Source organism: Phyllostomus discolor, chromosome 6 (assembly GCF_004126475.2).
Source record: "Phyllostomus discolor isolate MPI-MPIP mPhyDis1 chromosome 6, mPhyDis1.pri.v3, whole genome shotgun sequence".
NCBI classification, from domain to species: domain Eukaryota; kingdom Metazoa; phylum Chordata; class Mammalia; order Chiroptera; family Phyllostomidae; genus Phyllostomus; species Phyllostomus discolor.
Genome location: NC_040908.2, coordinates 165,156,423 through 165,176,029, shown reverse-complemented (window position 1 = coordinate 165,176,029; position 19,607 = coordinate 165,156,423). Strand labels below are relative to the sequence as shown.

The window sequence follows — 19,607 nt, the reverse complement described above, 5'->3', positions numbered from 1 at the left end:
TTGTCATAGTTGAGGACCACAAGGACCCCCTACCCTTGAACGCTCCACAGTCCAGGCGTCACTCTAGCTTTAGTTCTGGGGATTTGAGATTGGGTGGGAGTAAGGGCCTGTGCAGGGACTTTTTAAACTCCATTTTTGAGTTCCCCTCATCCTGAAGCCACCTCATGGGGTCTGGCAAAAGGTGTGGGTGCCTGGGAACTGGGTGCTAAGCACACAAAATCACCGGCATGGGTGGGTGGCTGAAGAGCTTAAGCTGACCTGGAACCCAGGCATACATGCCTGTGGGGCCTTCGGAGAGGAGCCCGGGGCAGCCAAGCCGGGTGGCACAGAGCAAGGAGTCACCCCTGAGAGAGGGCTTCTCTGAGACATGAGACCCAGCCAGTCAGGACCTCCCTTGGCGTGCACAGCCCTCTGAAGGCACAGTGGAGGGACAGGGTACGAGCAGAAACCGAGGCCCCGCCCCTGCGACGCCCCGTAGTCTGACTGGCAGAGATGTGGACAAAGTTGACGTCAAATGCACTCCCTGTGGTACATGAACCAGGTGCAGGTGCAGAGCCAGGTTTGCACCGAGGACAGTCAAAGATCAGAAGAGGGGAGTGTGGTGCGTGAATTGGGGAGTTTTGGAGGAAGGGTGCCTGTGTCAGACTTCTGAAGAGTTGAAGAGTGTGAACTCTGACCCAGCATGGCAAAAGATACAGAGTAGGAAGCAGGATGAGACAGGAACAGGAAGTGGGAGCTCAGGCCCCGCCCCCAACCTCCCCACCGTGGGGGCTGTACTGTGTGCACAGGCGGAAGGGATTCCCGAGCCAGCAGTGCGGTCTCTGCCCCGGTCCGATCAGGCCTGGGCAAAGGGCAGAAGTTGGTGGTCATGGGTCTGATGGGATTTCTGGGGCCAATGGAATCCTTGGTTTGTCAACAGGCTCTTTCCCCATAGTCCCCAAAGCAAGTGAGTCCCCAGAGTAGCTCCCCTGGCCCCAAACCTGCCCTCCAAGCAAGAGGACCTTTGCCCTGGAAAGACCCCTCCATCACCTCAAGGCTGGGGTGGGACTGGCTGGGTAGCCCCCGTGCCTGACTCCCCAATTCTGCTTCTCCAGTAGGGTCCTTACTGTTCTCCGAGGGGGGGGCCGGGAGAGGAGCAGCCGGTGATGTGCACCAGCCGACGAAAGGTCAGTGACGCCACAGTCCCCAGGGAGCCCAGCCCTCACCCCCTGCAAGCAGACTGCACTTCCCATGGGGGCGGTTAGTCAACAGAGGGGTACCCTCTCCGAGGCCCACAGGGGCTGGCAGGCCTGCACCCCCTGTACCCACCCTGGTGTGAAGGGCCACACGCCTCCACTTCTTTCCTAAAGCTCAGTTGTCCTGGTGACCTCTGTCTAGAATACACATGTCTTTTTGTGGTGGTTGTTTAGACTCATTGCTAGAAAGTATGTTTCTCTGGCGGAATGACCAGGCAGTGGGGGAACCCCCCGCCCCCACTTAATCATCAGAATCCGGGTGGCAGATGTGCCATTTATAATACGTGTGGACCGCATGCATCACCTCACTGAACCTCCACAACCCTCCGTGGAGGGGCACGTTGCCCTGGGTTTGCAGAGGAGGGAACTGACGCCTGCCAAAGCCCCCCCGCCCCCCGCCCCGCAAGACCAGCGCAGGGCCTTTGAGCCTGTCTCAGGGCTGTAGACTTTCAGCACGGAGGCTGCTCTCTTAAGAGATCCTCTTTCCTAAGAAGTGGTCAGGGTACTTTCGCAACCCTTCAAGGAACACCGGTGGGTGCCAAGCACTGGGGCTATGGAGTCCCGTCTGCGTTTGTTCAGAACACGCTGTTCCGTCAGCCTGGATCTCCGCCGTCCCTGCTGTCTTCCCCAGCGATCTGGTGTCTCTTTCAGCTGACTCTTTAAAAAGCAGCCAGACCGTCCACCCTGGAAGGAGCCCCTCAACTCCCCAGGCGACCCCAGACACGCTCAGGTGTTCCCCCTGTCTACACACCCATCAGTCGCTTGTCCCACTGTGTTGTAACTGTCACTTTACCTGTCTACCCCCCTCACTGGACTGAGCTCCCTGCGGACAGCCCTCGGGCCTCTTCATTCGTGTGCCCCCCTGCCTTACACCGCTCCTGGCACAGGAGGAGGCACGTGCTCAGCAAAGCGATTTTCAATGGGCAACTGGTCTTTGTTCTCAAGGGGCTCATTGACATTCTAACAAATAAGTACAATAACGCGTGGTACATGCAAAGTATATGAAAAGCGGAGACTGTCCAGAGGAGTTAATGTATTCATTGATCTAGAGAGAGGCAGCGCATACACACAGAAACTTACACAGCAGCACAAGAGTCGTTTATGCGTGGGATGGTCCACAGCTTAGGAAGTCACACCCGTCTGTTCTCCCTCTAAGGCCCAGAGCGACCTGCGAGGTAGGCCGATGATTAGCTCCTTTGTCCAGGCAGAAAGCTGGGGCTGGGAGATGCTGCCTCCTGGCCAAGGTCACGGAGCTGGTGGAAGAGCCAGTGTTGGTGCCCAGGTCTCTCTCACATCGCACTTCCTCTCAGGGGAGCAGTACAAGATGTTACTCGGCGGTGAGAGCCAAATGAGCAGAACAGACAGCTGTAGTGCTGGAGAGCGGGGAGGGGCGAGGGGGCTGGAGACCTTCCCGGAGGAGGGGAGGAGGGCTCTGGGCTGGGCCCGGAGACGAGGCAGCTGCTCTGCCCTCACAGCTCTCAGAAAGCCAGGACCACACGACTGGCCTCTAGACACATTCGGCTTGACTGAGACACTTGGGGGTCCCCCCTCTCCCTGACCTGGGAGAACACACGCATCAGCCACTACGCCCCTTCCTGAACCACGGGCTGTTAGGAGCTGTGATTGTTCAGGCTCTGCTGGGGCTGTAGTTTCAGGATGGTCTGGGCCGTGAGATGGGGGAGAGCGCCCCCTGGTGCTTCAGGTCTGCTCCTCCCAGGTCTGGTTTGTGCTTGGGCAGCCTCCACATCCTTACCCTGAAAGAGTCGCCCCCACATCCCTCGAGGTCCTGCGTCCCTCCTCCCTACTCAGAGTCTCTCTGTGCTTCCCACCACCCTCGGGTTTTCTCTTCCGTCTCCTGAAATTCTCTCAGGCTTCCTCTGGCTGCGTCAAGCCTCTCTCCTCTCTGGGCCTTCCAGGGTCTCCGGCTGCACAGGGCACTAGAGAACACGGTGCACTCAGGCTGCAGAGTGGCTTTGCCTCCTCGCCTGGGAGACCCGAGGCAGAGCCTGGAGGAAGGGAGGCCAGCCGACCTCGTTTCCCCGCTTTGCCTCGTGGGCAGCCGTGGTCCAGCCCCTGCCCCGCCTCTCTCCTTTTCACTGGCCTCTTTTGTTCTGTCCCAATCACTTTTTCACGTGGTTGCCTTATTCTTGCCTTTCTCCCTGATTGACACTCCCTTTGATGGTATTTCCCCTGACTGCAGTGAAGGTGAAGGAGTGGGAGGGAAGGCCTGGCTTCCGGGAGAGACTAGTACGTGTGGCAAACCCAAGGTCAAACAGGATCCCCTTTCTGGTCCTTGAGCCTGCCTCTCCTTCCCCTGCCAGTGTCCCGGCAGCAGGCCCGGTTGCTATGGAAGCAGTAAAATCCTGACAAAGCCCTGGCTTCCAGTGCTTAGAGGTCGAGGTCCCCCTTTCCTTGCTGGCCCTCTTCCCATCCCTGTTGCCTGTCCCCTCCCAGTTTGCTCCTTATCTTTATCCAGATTGCTTCACTGTGTCACCTCTTGCTCCCTCACCGTTTCCTTTCTGTCCCCATGGCCCATCTCCCTCCCTCCACACCTTCCCCTTCTTGTCTCGGCTTGACCCTTCCCCTTTATTGTCTCTGGCCCTCCCCACCGGAGCCCTGAGGTAGGCAGAGCAGGGTTTTGACTGTCCCCACGTTGCCTGTGTCCTCACCAGCCTCGCCGCCCTGTGGCCTCAGGAAGCTGGGCCTTGCCAGCTGCAGTAAGTGTGGTGCCAGGCTCTGGGGCAGCAGCTGGTGCTTTGGCATCCGGAGGCAGCGAGGACCGAGTCTACGGGCAGCCTGCCCGGACGGGGAGAAGCAGGGCTGTGTGTGCAGGGGAGGGGCATCGGCAGAGAGTACACCCAGAGAGTCCGATCCCACGCGCGGCACGCACCCGCTGCTGTGGCCCGGCCCGGCAGGTGCCTTACGAGGGCCACCCGTGTCCCTGCCCCCACATTGTGCCTTGCTCCTGCCAGACCCGGGGCCTATACTCCACTCCTGCACTCCATACAGGCCCTTGTCAGCACTCTCGTTCCTGTGAGGTGGGCAGGACGAGCCGTTTGCTGGGGAGGAGGAGCAGTCGCTGTGGTTCTCTGTTCTCCTCGCCCTGTTCTCTTCCCTCTTCGTGGGCTCTGGCTTGTGAAGCCCCAGCTTCCCTCCTCCGAGTCGTTGACCTCTCGCCTGTCACCCACTTACAGAATGCTAAGTGCCCCTAAGGCTCTCCTAGTCATTTTTGCTTCTGCTTAAAAAGTGCCTGTGGGCCCTGGCTGGTGAAGCTGAGTGGATTGAGCGCTGGTCTTCAAAAGGAAAGGTCGCTGGTTTGATTCCCAGTCAAGGCACATGCCTGGGTTGCCGGCCAGATCCCTAGTTGGGGGTGTGCAAGAGACAACTGATCACATAACTCTTGCATATTGATATTTTTCTCCCTTTCTTTCTCTCTTCTCCTCTCTCTAAAAGTAAATAAATAAAATGTTGTAAAAAAAGTGCCTGTGGAAGGAGCCCTGTGCATACACGTGCACACGTGCGTGCATGCGAACCAGGCCTGCCCTTGCCCTTTCACCCGTGGCCACTCACCTGCACACTGGGTCTCACACCCATTCTCTGGGCCCCTCAGTGGCTGTCTGCCTAAGGGCCCATCTCTGCTGTCCTCTGAGGCTGGAGTAGGAAGTGGGGGTGGGGGTGATAGCTGGCATGAGAGCCTCCGTGTGAGCCCCCCCCCCCAGTGGCCTGCTGCTACCTGGCACACATCCCCGTCACCTGCATTGCCTTCCCCTGTGTCCTCCCCCTCCCCACCGTTTCTGTATTCCTCTCATCTGCTCACTGCTGCACCGCATGCCTATTAGTTACCTCCTGCCGGTGAGGCCTGAAACTGTCCCTGGGCTGAGAATGGTCCTCACTGAGAAGAGGCAGCGGAGGGAGGTGGGCTGCACTCAGGGCACCTTGGTGCCCTGGCCATAGAGTAGGCTCTCGCAGGGAGAAGTCAGGTGGAGCCTCCTGCGTCTCTTCCACACCCCTTCGTTAGGGGGAGTGGCTGATGGAAGGCCAGTGGGGGAGGAGACAGTGAGAATGGCTGCTTTGCCTGGCCCGGTGGCAGCTTAATTGTCAGCTGTCAGCGTGAGAGCTACTTAGCAGTCTCCTGCTTTGGAAATGGACATGGGGGAAGTTGACTTCTGACAGCAGAGATGGCAGGGTCCGGAGAGGAGGGGGGAGAGGCCGGGGAGGCAAGAGGGCCTAAAGCTTGCAGTTGGGGCCTCGGGGGACCTGCTAAGGTCCCGGGCTGCGGGAGGGGAAGAGGGTGGCCTGGCGTACCCTCTCCCACTCAGCCTTCTCCCCTCTCCCCACACCATGGCGTCCAGGCAAGGAGGAGTTTGTGGCGACCTTTAAAGGCAACGAGTTCTTCTGCTACGACCTGTCGCACAACCCGATCCAGAGCAGCACGGACGAGATCACCCTGGCCTTCCGCACCCTGCAGCGCAACGGGCTGATGCTGCACACAGGCAAGTCGGCCGACTACGTCAACCTGTCCCTCAAGTCCGGCGCCGTCTGGCTGGTCATCAACCTCGGCTCAGGAGCCTTCGAGGCCCTCGTGGAGCCTGTCAATGGCAAGTTCAACGACAACGCCTGGCACGACGTCCGGGTCACCCGAAACCTGCGCCAGGTAGGGGGGGCAAGAAGGAGGCCAGGGCCCAGCTGTGTCTGGGGCAGAACGACAGTGCGGGTGCGAGACGTCAGGGCGGGGCGTCGAGAAGTGGCTCTGGAGAAGAGCGAGACTTGGGACCGCGGTATCCAGGAGTGTGGCGGCAGCCAGCAGGCTTCAGGGACCAGGGAGTGGAACTAGGGAGGCAGCTGAAGAGCTGCCCAGGGTAGGAGTCTGAGGGATGGGGAAGGGCTGGGCTCAGATTGGTGGCAATCCCTGGGGTTTCAAGGGCTGGGGTTAAGGAAGCAGGTGATCTGGCAGAAGGGCGATTCTGGAGCTGGGAGGAGTGAAGCCAGGCCTGGATGGGTGGGCCCTGGGGTGCTTTGGGGTGAGAAGACGCTGGCCTGGTGGAGCGGCTGTGGGTGTCCCAACACTGGGGCAGAAAGGCACAAACGGAAGCCTGGGGTATGTGTGGGAGCAGGGTGTGGCCTGCCCCCTGGTGGGGCCATTCTACGACAGAGGCAGGGGTCGGGTCAGAGCAAGGTGGAGGTGTGGCAGGTGGGTGAGGGGGAGCCGGATGGAGAGGGGCTGGGGCCCAGCTCTCCTCTGGGCAGCACACTCCCTTCTCTGTTCCCTTCCAGTCCCTTCCAGTCCCTGCAAAGGATCCCAGGCCGTCTTAGCAATTCATGGCTGTCTTCCCCAGGCTCCCAGGCCAGCCCACGCAGGAGCCCAGAGGAGCCTCCTGGCTCTGCTCCTGCAGGCAGGACAGGGCTCTTCACACTGTCCCCTCGGCTCCTGCTCCCAGGCTCACCCTCCGGGGAGGTGTCACTGTGTCTGGGCATCAGCTCCGTCCCCTTAGTAGTCTCTTTGCCTGTCACAAGGCCCAGGGTGGCGATGACAGGCGAGGCCATCTCTCCGGCCAGGCTTCTGCCTGACAGCGCAGCGTGTTTCCAGCCCCGAGAAGTTCCCGCCTCAAGCCGGGTTCAGGCCAGACCCTCCTCTGAAAGCAGGAGAGGCCACTGTGCATCCTGCCTCCACCTGCTGACTCCTGCCCCTGCTCATCAGGTGCCCGGGCTTTTGCCGGCCCTTCTCTCTTGGGTCCACTGCTTTCTCTTGTGGCTGATGGCAAGGAAGCCTTCCTGGCTGCACCCCCGGCACTGGAAGTGCAGCCCGGAGCACACAGCATCTCGGCCCCGGGAGGCTCTGTCCCTGCTGGTTTACAGCCCTTCTCTTACTAGTTATCGTCCCTGTGCTTCTGGTTCTGGCTGTGGGGTGTCCAACCTCCCACCATCTCTCCTCTTCATTCTCCTCCTCTCTCTCCTTTTCCTCCGCCTCCTCCCCAGAAAGGCTTGTCACCAGGGGTCAGGATTCCGGCTGACCACCTGCTCTCCGTACCTGTTTCTCTTCAGCGCCAGTGATCTCATGGGGCTCCTCCGGCAGTTCCTTTCCCGGCCGTGAGGAGCGCGCCTGCTGTTCCTTCCCAGCTGCTGCCGCCTCTGCAGCTGGGCCCCTGCCCAGGCACCTGTGCTCAGTGTCCCCGTGCTCTCTGAGCGGCGTGCTTGGTGGGGCACTCCTCCGCGGTGCACGGCCTCTCTTCAAGTCCCACCATTCCCCGACCGCCTGGGCAAACCTGAGAGCGTCCGTCCCTTTGTCACCCTTTTACGTGCACACGTTTTACCATGAGATTGTGTGTGTGGGGGGCGTTACCTTTGGTGCTTCTTGCTTGCCTTCCCTCCCCAGGACCAGCACTGTCACCTGGTACTGCCTGCGGCAACAGGATGCTGCAGGCTCAGAGCCCCTGTCTGTGCGTCACTTGGCCAACAAATGTGTCCATGTGGGGTGTGGAGGGGAAAGAGGCACGGTCCCTGCCCTGCCAGCCCTGGAGGAGGCAGGATGCCTGCTAAGAGGGAACCAAGCAAAGCCATGGGAGTGCCAGCTGAGTGGCAGGAACTTCACATGTTCTGGGAACTAGAGAAACACTGAGAGGAGGGAGGGGCAGTGGCTGAGGGCGGTGGGAAGGCTCAGAGGGGACGAGGCCCGGTCTCAGCAGCGTGGAGGGTAGACGGTGAGCCGAGGAAGCCTCTCCCTGGGGCTCACAGAGTCCTGGGTCCCAGCTGGTGCCTGAGGGAGCCGACCTCGCCCGGCCTGTCCCACCAGGTGGGGCAGGGCAGAGCAGAGTCGGGTCACGCTGACCCGAATGCAGGCCTTCGGGGCCCAAGAGGGTATCTGCTTGAGACTTTGATGGGGAGCCCTCTTTTAAAAGGGATTCCGGGGGTATTTTTTCACTCTAGGCCACATCCGTAAGGTGAGGCACGGCCCTTTCTTGGTGACTGCGCCACCAGCGGAGGCGAGCCTCAGGGCTGTGCTCTGGGTTCACTGGGTCCTCACCGGGACCTGCGGCCGCCTATTTTTCAGGGCTTCTTCTTCTTTTTAAGGATTTTATTTATTTATTTTTAGTGAGGGAAGGGAGGGAGAAAGAGAGAGAGAGAGAAACATCACCGTGTGGTTGCTGGGGGCTGTGGCCTGCAACCCAGGCATGTGCCCTGACTGGGAATTGAACCTGTGATGCTTTGGTTCGCAGCCCGCACTCAATCCACTGAGCTATGCCAGCCAGGGCTTTCAGGGCTTCTAAGAAGAAGTTACTGGGCTCTGTTGTCCCCAAAGTAGCGGTTCTCCATTGAGGGTGGCGTGCCCCTCCCTCCCCAGGAGACATGTGGCAATGTCCGGAGACGTTTTAGGTTGTCACAGCTCAGGAGAGGGTTCTACTGGTAGAGGCCAGGTGCTGCTAAACACCCCACAATGCACAGGACAGCCCCACAGCAAAGAGTGACAAAGAGTGACATAGTGACATACTACAGATGTCAGTAGTGCTGAGGGGTAGAAACCCTGCCCAAAAAGCCTGTACAGTGTCCAGATAGTGTCCCTGGGTTGGGAAAACCCTTCTGTGATCGGAGGGGTGACGCTGGGCTGGGGGTGGGTGGTTTGAAACCAGCATTCTGTCTCCCCGGGTTCTGGGGGCAGGAGCAAGGATGGGAGGTAGTGTAAGAAGTGACATCTGTCTCCCTTACGGGGTAGATGGCAGGGTCTGAGAACACTGGGTTCCACATTGTTTTCCCCAAGTGATTAGAAAGGCCAGAGTGGGGGGGGCCTGCCCCAGAACGAGCACTGAGGGGGTCTCCTCTCCCCTTGGCTCTGGGTCGAGAGGCCAGCTCCAAAGACTGGAAGGAGGCAGAATTCCCCCCCTTTCCTCCGAACCAGGGGATTGTCCCTGTAACCACGGAGAGGCTCTTAGAACGCAGCCGCTGGGACCGGAGGAGGCCTCACCGGGACAGCACCTCGCTCTCGCCCTTCTGCTGCCCTCGAACTCCGCCTGAGGCCACTGTGGCCAGAGGCGTCCTTGGGGGAGCTTTGCAGGAATGGTTACCTTTGCGGATTCCCCGGGGTCTATTTTAAGCCCGGGTCCACTCTCCTCCCATACCCAGTACGCCTCCCACCACCATGCGAGCCGAGTGCAAACCCGTTTGTTTCATCACCAGCCAGCACCAAATTTGGAAGACAGGCCGGCTACGGAAGTATTCCATGTACTTCCTCCTGCCCGGCTTCTCAGTGTGGAGATTTGCAGGAGCTCCCCTGGTCCCAAGGAGGCAGCCGCCCCCCACCAAATGGGGTCCTCTGGGCATTTGGGGCTCCCTCCTCCACCTTCTGACCAGTCTTCTCTGGCGGCTCACAGGCCCTGCCATAGGATCTAACTGTGCTTCTCTGGGTACTCCATCGACGCCAGCTTCCCTAGCTCTCCCTTTGTTCCCACGGTTCTCCCACCGACACCACCGTTCTCCTCCTTTCTGCCGAGAGCTGGGGTTTGAGTCTGGCAGGCTGGGTTCGAATCTCAGCTCTGCTACTCATTCGAGAGGCTTGAGGTAAGTTAGGTAACCTCTCTGCATGTAGCTCGTCATGGGTGAAGTGTGCCTTTGCTGACCGAAGTGACTCGGTGCAGCGCGGTGCCGGCCCCTCTGAGCACTGCGGGGCTCTTGGCCGTTCCCGTTACTGGGGGTTTGTCCAGTCCTCCAGGCCTAGCCCAGATGCCACCTTCCTCACTGAGCCTTCCGCGACCCTCCCACCCGCAACCAGCCTTTGTTCTTCGCTGCAGTCCAGCGCTGTCCTCCCCTTCCGTCCGAGTGCTCCGTGTTTGTGTTCATTTCCTGTCTCTCCTTCTAGGTGGTGAGCTCCTTAAGAGCTCAACGCCAGCCGCTACTGACTGTTTTTAGTTGTTTTTCCAGTGGCTTTTTTTTTTCTGGTTCAGTTGGGCTCTTTCTTGAAGCCAGCTGGTGGGTTTTGGACATGGGGATCCCGCAGATCCGTTTCATGCGAGCACTGAACGACCCCTTGCCCTCCGGAAGACTCCTGTTCGCTTTACAGAGCCAGGCCAGAGCCTCTCCCGCCCCCTCCTCTGAGTTTCCAAGGGGCCGTGCCCCTCTTCTACAGCCCTCCTTGGGGGCACTGCCCCTTCTCTCCTCTCCCAGGCCTTCCCTTCAAGGGTCTCGTTTCCCTTTTGCGTCTCACTAATGTTTGTAAATCCCGTGAAGTGGCAGGTAGTCCCCTGGTACCAGTGAGGAAGCCGAGACTCAGCGAGTTACAGGACTCGCCCAGAGGTGTCCAGTTAGGGAGTGGCGGAACGGGAAGTCGGCCTGGCTCCGCAGGCACTCCATTCGCTGCCTCCCCGGGGGCGGGGGGGTGGGGGCCTGGTGGTTGTCACTGGTACGGACCGCCACGGCGGCTGTAGTTCGTCTTGTGATTCTGCCGTTCTTGGATGTTCTCAGATCTCGAAACCATTGGAATGTTCTGCTTGTCTCTCGGAGAATGCACCTCTCTTATCTCCGAGTCACGTGGGCGCCTCTTTCCTTTGTCCTGAGCACCTCCTGCCCAAGCTCCACAGAGACTGCTTTCGCGCACGTGTGTGTGGCACGTGTGTGTGTGTGATCTCCCTCTAGGCTGTCTTGAGGGGCCGGGGCTACACCCAGAGTTCAAGGTGGAGACGGCATCTAGTTTGGCCCAAGGGCCCTTCAGGGGCCCAGGGGAGTCAGCACTTGAAGTAACGAGTGACGTCTCCCCTCCGTGACTCAATGCCCTGCTCCCGCGCCCAGCACTGCCGTGCTGGGGCTCCTGAGCTGTCTCTGTGAGTGGAGGACGCTCTTCGCTGCTCGTCCGTCAGTCTGAAGTTCAGCTCTCCAGATCCCGTCATTCGAGAAGGCACGGTCGCCATGTCACGGGCCGCCGGGAATGGGTTTCAGCAGGAGCCCCCCACCAACATTTGACCATAATTGCCCCCTCTGGCACAATCCCCATAGACTGGGTTCTGGACCCCTGCTCCCTAGATCCATGGGGGCCCCCTGTCACCTACTCCAACCTGTATCTCTGGACACCTTAGTGGAAGGCCCAGGCTTTGAACTCCCATCTCTTCCCTCTTAATGTTGTTTCTGAGTTCACTCTTCTATTTGTTAAAATGGAAGTTGTGCACGAAAGTTGAAAAGTGTTTTTTTTCCCTTAATTTTAGTTTCCACCACGAGCTCTAATTTACAAACAGTAGTAGTTGCGTTCCCCCTCCAATGCCCTTCTCCTACCTTGTTCGACTCGCGCAGCGGTACCGGGCAGCTCTTACCTGTTTGGGCGCGGCCGGTGTGGCTGCCCTGAAGCCCGCTGTTCCTTGTCCTGGCTGGGTGGCCTCTTCCTTTCACGACGGCCCCGCTCACTGATAGTATTAGTGCTCAAGTCACCCGTTGTCCCCTTGTCCCAGCCGCTGCCCCCGCAGTGAGACGCCCGCCCTCCTGCTATGTAAACTGCTTCCGCGTCGCTAGGAATTAATATTGGTTATTCTGCACTCCTAGCTGCTAAATATTGAATTCTGTTATTTTTAATTATATGAGGCCCTTATTAATTGTGTTCCTGAATTAGCCCCATGCCCACCGGTTATAATAAGTCTCTCACTAATGGAGCCGTCCCTGGAATCCCTTTTCTGCTCACCGTCGCTCTTGGGTGTGCAGCTCCGTATTGGGCAACGGCGCCCTTCCACCGCCGGCAGTCTCAGTGCAGCTGCCTCCGTCCCTTTGGCATCACTCCCCCAAAGACCAGGGGCAGACTGAGGGTGGTTGTTGCTGCTGTCTTTGGCCGTGAGAAGAGAAAATGAACTTGGGGGTAGAAGAAGCTGGCTTATAGCTTAGGGAGGAGTCAAGGATTTTAGGGGTATGCAGGCCTCTGCTTCTGCTTATGGTGTGGGGGGGGTGAGTTTCTGGTGCTGCCTGTGGGGGGCGGAGGCTTGGGGGTCCGTGGGTGTGCGTGGGGGGAAGATAGGCTCCTGGGAAAGCCTTACCAGTTCCAGAGACTTGCAGGGGTGGTGGTGGTGGGTACTTAATTTTGGGAGGGACAGCTGCCTGGAGGAGCATAAGAGAATGGGGGTGCGGTGGCTGAAGAACCTGGGGGACGTTCTGGGAAATGTGGGCTCTGAAACGTCATGTTAGGCAGGAAGGAGGAGTCAGCTTTGGGTAGGGGAGGGGAGGGAGGGAGGGAGGGAGGAGAGGGAGGAGAGTTGGGGGTGATTACAAACGGTTTGAGAGGGAGCCCTCTGCCAGCCTGCAGAGGGCAAGGTTCGCTTCTCTTCATTCCAGTGACAACTCACTCTCTTCCTTTCTCAAGGAAGGAAGACAGATAAAAAAGAGAGAGAGAGGGAGAGGAGCTGCCCCTCCCCCCTCGGTTCTATTTGCCTGTCCTCCACCCCCAGGAAGAGCAGACACCTGTACCCCATCCTATGCTCCTTGGGAATCCCTTCCCTTTGTCCCCAAATAAAATGTCCCCTCATTCTAGCCCCTCCTGTGATTCCCTAGGGGGGTCGTCTGGCCACTCTTCAACTCAGCCTGACAGCCAGCTGGCCATCACCAAACAGTTAACCCATTAACTCCACATGGCCATTGGTCAGCCAGTTGGCCAGCACCCACTTGCCCTTTAGCCAGTTCTCTGTAAAGCCATCTGGTTGACCAGTCAGCCAGTAAACTCCCTTGTCCTACCCAAGTGATAACCCTAACCCTTTCTCATACCCGTGCTCTCCTCCCTTCTTCCCCTCGACCCCCTAACATTTCAGCCGATAGGGTTTACTAATCCTGCATAACTGGGTCTGCTTCTTAACCCCCTGCCTTCCCCCTCTCCTCCTCTGTTGGAAAACCCCGTTGCCGACTCTGTGTGTGTTACTAACACGCTTATAACCCAGGGGGCCGAGGGGTGGGCAGGGCCAGGCGGGGGCAAGGGATGAGTGAAAGACTGAACTAACCTTCCTGTCTCATCTGCGGAATGTCGACCATCTTTAAGTCTTTGCTTTCTCGGTCCAGTTCTTTTGTTTTCTTCTCTACTAACCAAGGTCTTTACCTGTTCCCCTTCTCTGCAGCAGGCTCTTCCTCCGGGAGGGGAGCGGGGAAGAGGAACCCACGGGAGGGCTTGGAGAGGGGCGGGGCGAAGAACGGGTTTAATTCGTGTGTGTGTGTTTTATTTCTCCTTCCCATCGGGGTTTAATTTTCCTTAAACAAAATACTTCAGCTGAACCTAAGGGGGGAGGGGCTGAACAAACAACCAAATATATATGGCTATATATTTTTCCTCCTCCCTTGAGTTTCACAGTTGGTCATTTTATTTTTCTTTTCTTTCGTTCTGTTCTTTTGTTGTTGTCTTTGTTGTTGTTGTGTTTTTTTTTTGACCCCCCACCCCTCCCCCATCTCCGGTGAAGCACGCAGGGATTGGACACGCTATGGTAAACAAACTGCATTATCTGGTAGATATCACTCTAATTGTCTTACCGTTTGGTTTGCCGTGGGTTTTTTTAACTGTTCGATTCTCCCTCTTTTGTTTCCTTTCCCTGTTTGGTTTTTGGTTGTTTTGCTCTTCCTTTTTGGCGTCCTGGACAATCTTTAGAGTTTTGCTTCTCCTTTAGTTTTCCTCTTTCCCTTTTCTTTCTTTTTTTTTGGCCCAAACTCAAATCCAAAAGACAAATGAAAATCGAGGAATTTGGCCTGTCCCTGCTCTAAACCCCTGACCCCTGAATTTGGATTCCTGGCCAGAGGGACCTGGGGGCAGGCCCCAAGGTCATCGGCTCTGGTTAGACCAGTCCCGATGCCAGGCTGCTTATTTCTATTGCTTTGTTTTGTTAATTTCCCCCCCCCTTTCCCTCGTTTTTTTCTCTTTGGTTTAGTTTCTTTCTTGGTCTCCTGAAAATCCATGGAAAACACCATCCCATGACATGCTCTGCTCACTGTCGGCTCCTGGACAGGCCCCTTAAGTTGGGGGAGGGGCTGGGGGTGAGACCTCCAGTGGCAGCCAGCTGGGTGGGGCCCCCAGTGGGGGCAGAAACCACTCTGGGAGATGCCCAGCAGCCCGGGACCCGCCCAGACAGCTCTTTCAAATCACCAGTTCACACCAGTTTGGGGGCTGCCCCCTGCTGGCTGCCAGAGAAGAGGTGACACCCCTACCCTCACTGCTCAACCTGAGGGTTCCTGGTCCCATCTTCCCGCACATTTTGCATGGCACGAATGGTCTTTCCCCCCCACCAGGGACAGCGTCCAGCTCCCCCCACGGCTCTGCTGCTCTGACTAACACTGTGTTTCACACTGTCTCCCTTCCCCTCCATCTCTCCCCCCCTCTCCGTCCCCTGCCTGTCCAGCATGGCCTCTGACCGGGGTCGGTTTCCTTCCCTCTTGAGGGGGGAGAGGAGGCCCAGCAGGGGTGGAGTTGGGGCAGTTGTCCCCAAGCTCCTCTGTTTGGGTTGGGCTCAGTCCCTGTGAGTGTTGGTGTGGGTGTCTGTGTAAATGCAGCTGGTGTGTGTTGGCGTGTGGGTGCAAGTGTGTGTAAATGTTGGTGTGACACTTAGGGGGTGTTAGTGGGCGACTGCACCGTGTGTTTGTGAGACTCTGCTGGTGACGCCACACATGTAACTGCTGGCCGGCATGAGCTGGAGGCTCTGCGACCGTGTGTGTGTGTGTGTGTGTGTGTGTGTGTGTGTGTGCCTGGGGAGGCCTCTGCGTGGAGGTGGTTGTGGGGGCAGGAGCAGGAGGGAGCCGAGGCTGGCCCTTTGCTCCGCGCCTCACCTCACCTCGCCTCGCCTGGGAGTGCGCCTGCAGGCCCTGCTGCGCGCCATCCCCTGGGATTCCCTCATGCCTGCCCGGCCCTGGCTCTGCCGCAGCAGGCGGTTAGTCATCGCCTATTAATAATGCAGAGTGATTGAGCACCAGGCTGGGGACCCTGCAGATGGACGTGTCTGCTCCCACGGGGCCCACGCTGCTTGGGGCAGCTGCCTAGCCTTCCCAGCCTGCCAGGCCCATGTGGCTGCCTGGCTGGCGAGGACGGAAGCGTGACAGATAGGCTCCCAGTCTGAGTGGCTCTCCCACTTCCCCGGGAGGCTCTGCCTCTGAGGCCACGCCTGGCCTATCCTGACGCTTTGCAGGTCTGCGCTTCCCTGCACCCACAGACTCATGATAACCCTGTCCTCTGCCTTGTCCCCGAGCCAGTGCCCACGGCTGTCGCCATCCTAGCTGTCCCCCATCCAAGATCTTCTCTGGGCACTCCCAGTTGTCCCCATGTTCAGATGGAGCCATTGGGGGGGGGGCCCCAGCCCCACCCTTCCAGTCTCTGTTGTCCAGAGGGGGCAAGAGGATGGCTTCTAGGATGTAGCTGCTGCCCACACCTCTGGCCAGGCCACCAAGGGACTTCTCTTTACAGAGCTTCACTGAGACTCTGGGGACAGAAGGGGGAGGCAAGATAAGCCCATGCAGTGTACCCCAAGCACCCTCCGAGAACTAGGGCCCTGCAGACCTTCCTGCTAGTCTCGCCCCTGTGACCTGGGGCTACAGCCCAGTTACCAAACGGGCTGATGATGCACCTGCACTGCCTACTTCATGGGGTCAATGTGAAGGTCAGGGAGGGTAATGGAAGGGAAAGCACGTGTACTCTGTAAAGGGAATGCTAATTTTATTGAGCTTTATAAAATGCTAACTGATTATCTCAGTGTTTCCAGGGCAGGGATGTTCTATAAAGACACGGCTCCCTTCCCACAGCAAACCCTGGAGAATACAGTGTCGCTGGCCCCACTGGAGACCCTATTCCCGTCTCTTCTTAGGAATTAGTCCTAAAATAACTCCAGGAAACCCCAGAGTGCTTCAGGAATTGGGCGTGGGGGTGGGGGGAGCAGTGATCGGGTGACTTGGGTAAGTAAGCTGGTTAAGAAGCAAAGAACCCTGTCTGGGTTCCTCCCTGGCCAGGGCAGTTGCTGCTGAACGCTCCGTCTCTGAAGTCCACGCTTTCCAGCGTGAGCATCACCGTTGACGATCGGAGCCGGCTGCCTCGGGCTGGCCTGAGTAGAGTCATAGATCCTCAGACAAACGTCACAGGGGTCAGCCCTGCAGGCCAGCACCTAAGTCAGAGAACAGGGCGCCACAAGACCCAGAGCTCAGCCTGCTCTGATTCCCAGGCCTTCCGCAGCGGGGTTCCAACCAGTTTAGTGCTTTTTAAAAAGATTTTATTTATTTATTTTTAGAGAGAAGGGAGGGATAGAGAGAGAGAGAGAGAGAGAGAGAGAGAGAGAGAGACATCAATGTGCATTTGCTGGGGGCCATGGCCTGCAACCCAGGCATGTGCCCTGACTGGGAATTGAACCTGCGATGCTTTGGATCGCAGCCGGCACTCAATCTACTGAGCTATGCCAGCCAGGGCTAGTGCTTATTTTTTACTAACTCTTTTCTCCCTTGGAGAGAGGGTGGATACAGACCAAAGAGGCCAAGGTTTGGGCTAGGCATGGTCAGGCGGATGGAGGTGTTCTTGTAAAACTAGTAATAGTCCTTTGTGTACACGCTGGGGCTTTGGTTCCCCTAAACAGCTCTCACGTTTTGAACATCACGTAAACTTGGTGAAAGTCTAGATTGCAGGTGGCAGGCGGAGATCTTTCCCGGCTAACAGATGGGGGCACTGGGGCCCAGAGGAAGCCCGGGGTCACAAGACCAGGTGTGGAAGGTTTCCCTGAGCTCCTTTCAGCTATCTCAGTGTGACCCTCCTCGTCAGCCTGGGAGAAGGGGGGTGACAGGAATTCAACCCCTTGTGCAGACGACAGTCAGAGAGGTGACCTGGGGTTGTTCTGGAAAACAGGAAAGGCTGAAGGACTCAGGATTTCTGACCCCAAGTTTCTGTTCCCAAACTTGACCAGACCTGGACGCCAGGGCTGACTGTTGGGCTGTGCCCGCTGGCCCAGTCACCTTCCCGGCGTGTCTTTCCAGCCGGCTTCTCTCCTTCGTTCCTCCCCCACTCCACACATGAGGCTAGACGTCAGCACGCAGCGGGGCTGCACGCCTCCCTCAGATCCCCCCAACCCCCTGGCCTTCACTGTCCACTCCCACCCCACTCAGTTCTAAGTTAACCAGGTTTGGCCCGTGGAACCCGGTGAGGATCTGACGACACAGAAACGGCCCCTCACAGGGGAACGAAATGCCCGTTGATGCAGTTTTGCCTACAGTGTCGAGGGGCTTCATGAGTCCCCAAAGCCCATGCAGCCCACCCACAAGTTCGAAGCACTTGCCCTCACTCCATCTTATTCTCCCTCAAACCAGCCCCTTCCGAGGAGGCCCGTGACTGTGATCACAGCAGGGAGCTAAGCAGGGCTCCGGGTGATGCCAGAGGGGGTCTGCTCTTCCTCCCTTTCTGCCTGGGGCATGTTTGTGGCCAGGGCCTGGTTTCTTGCCCCACCACGCTGCCTAAGTAGGGAGGCAAGCAGAGCAGAAGAGAGGTGAGGCCTGTGGGGAGGGTTGAGAGCCCGCCCAGGTGGTAGGCCGCCCCTTCCAGTACCTCCAGCCACCCTCGCCGCTCCTGGGGCGTGGAGCTGGGGCTGGGCCGCGGGCCTCTGGCCGCTGGGCTCCTGCATCTGCTGTGCTCCCGCTCTCCTGCCTGGCTGGGCACGGCTCTGCCCGGGCAGAGCTGTGACTTCTTCCTCCTGGCCTACTCGGTCCCCACTCAGGCTCGGGGAGTGTCTGTGTGGAGTGGACTGGCTGAGCGGACTGCTGTGGGCAGGGTGCAGAGTCTCTGCTGTGTTTTGGGGACCGAGCAATGGTCCTGGTGATGAAAAGGGTGCTGTTGGAAATGAGCCCATCGAGGACCGCTCCCCCCCGCCCCCCGCACTGCCTTCAGTGGGATGTGCTGGTGTGTGAGCAGGTGTGTCTGGGGTCCATGATCAGTGGTGAGTGGGCCGTGGGAATGAGCGCATGGGTCACCCTCTGGTGGGGACGGTCTGAGTCTGATTTCCTTCCCCTTTTTCCTCAGGCCGTAGATACCTGTCCCAGTGAGGGCCCCTCTCCCCTCCTCCGCTGGAAGGAAGCTTCTCCTTCCCGCACCCCCACAGCTCTTCTGCCTCCATCTCTGCTCTTCCTACCCCCCTGGTCCGAGTGCCTTCTCACCCGTGGCTGTGTTCTCTCGCCTCCCCTGCCGGGCCGGCCCCCACCCTGGCCCTCTAACCCGCACGTGCCCTTGATGCAGTGGCTGTTCTGTGTTGCATGGCCCCCCCGCCCTCCTCCCCCGCCGGCCCTACCCCTTCCAGAAGCTGCGCGGGGGGGTTGGGGGGCAGGGGCATCACGAACCCCCAGGGTGGAGGGGGACAGGGGAATTGTTTCCCTGTTTCCTGCTTTTACTAACGAACCCGCCATTTTTGTGTCTGGACTTTGATTTGTCTGAGGGAACAGTTGGGTCTACTAATCTGTCATCTCCCTCTTGCCTTCCCCCAGAGACCTCCCTCCATTCCCCTGCCCTCGGCTTCCTGTCCACCCAGTGCCGTCCCCCACTTTCTCTACTCCCCCCACCCAGGCTGACCCCCTTCCCCTGTGCATCTCCTGATGCTCCCCACCTCCCGCTCCCCTCTCCTCCACCCCCTGGGCCAGGGCTGCTCTGACAACGTAGTTGTGAATTTGGGGGGCAGACAGGAGGGCAATTAAGGCAACCCTGTTCTACTAGGGGGCACCGCGTGGCAGTGGTTTGCATGACGCTGTGGGGCCAGGTCAGATTGGCCCCTAGCCTGCAGGGCAGTTGAGGAGGGCACCCCTCCTCCTCCAGTCAGGTCCCACTAACTCCGGGAGGGCGAAGGCAGGTGAGCTGGCCAAAGGGACTGGGCCAAGGAGAAGCCTTCGGGTACCCAGGCTGCCAGGGCGGGGAGGGAGGGCGGCTGAGGGGGAGCGGGAAGGCCGAGTGTAGAGATGGAGGCAGGGGTGCCTGGTTAGCACACTCAGAGGACCGAGCCTCTGTCCACCGAAGTCTCCTGACGTGTAGGATTTATGCATGGGGCACAGACAGTGCCATCAAGTGTGGCCCTGGGTCATGAGGTGACTAGATGTCACTTTAAATGACTATGATGTGTCCCCAGACCGTCCTGGAATTAGTGGGGTTACAGGGACATGTCAGGCCAGGGGCCTGTCCTTCAGGGGCTGATTGTCCATTTGGGGTGACCAGCTGCAGCCTGAGGAACTAATTAGTGGCCCAATCCAGGAGTGGAGGTAGAGGGCAGGGGGGAATGGAATTTGTCCCAGGGAGACCCTTTCACTCTGCCACCCCCACCCCGTCTTGTCCCCACCCCTTCAGCCCAGTCCCCTCCTTCCCTTTCCCCAGCCCCCTTCTGCCCAGTCTGATCTCGTCTGCATGTTTTTGTGACTAATACTGTGTCCCTCCCCCTTTCCACCCAG

General features: G+C 58.6%; 1 protein-coding gene across 19 annotated transcripts in view; it reads left to right on the top strand.

Annotated features, from left to right (window-relative positions):
* Positions 1-19,607, top strand: part of NRXN2 (neurexin 2) — a 103,824-nt gene that overhangs the window by 27,368 nt on the left and 56,849 nt on the right. For 11 of the 19 annotated variants that reach the window (XM_036029693.1, XM_036029685.1, XM_036029683.1 and 8 more), the window contains 3 exons: positions 1,095-1,166; positions 5,588-5,889; positions 13,634-13,657. In XM_036029693.1, the coding sequence (XP_035885586.1) occupies positions 1,095-1,166; positions 5,588-5,889; positions 13,634-13,657 (398 nt within the window). The remainder of the gene's footprint in view (positions 1-1,094; positions 1,167-5,587; positions 5,890-13,633; positions 13,658-19,607) is intronic. The other 8 variants (XM_036029692.1, XM_036029691.1, XM_036029682.1 and 5 more) reach the window with 2 other exon arrangements.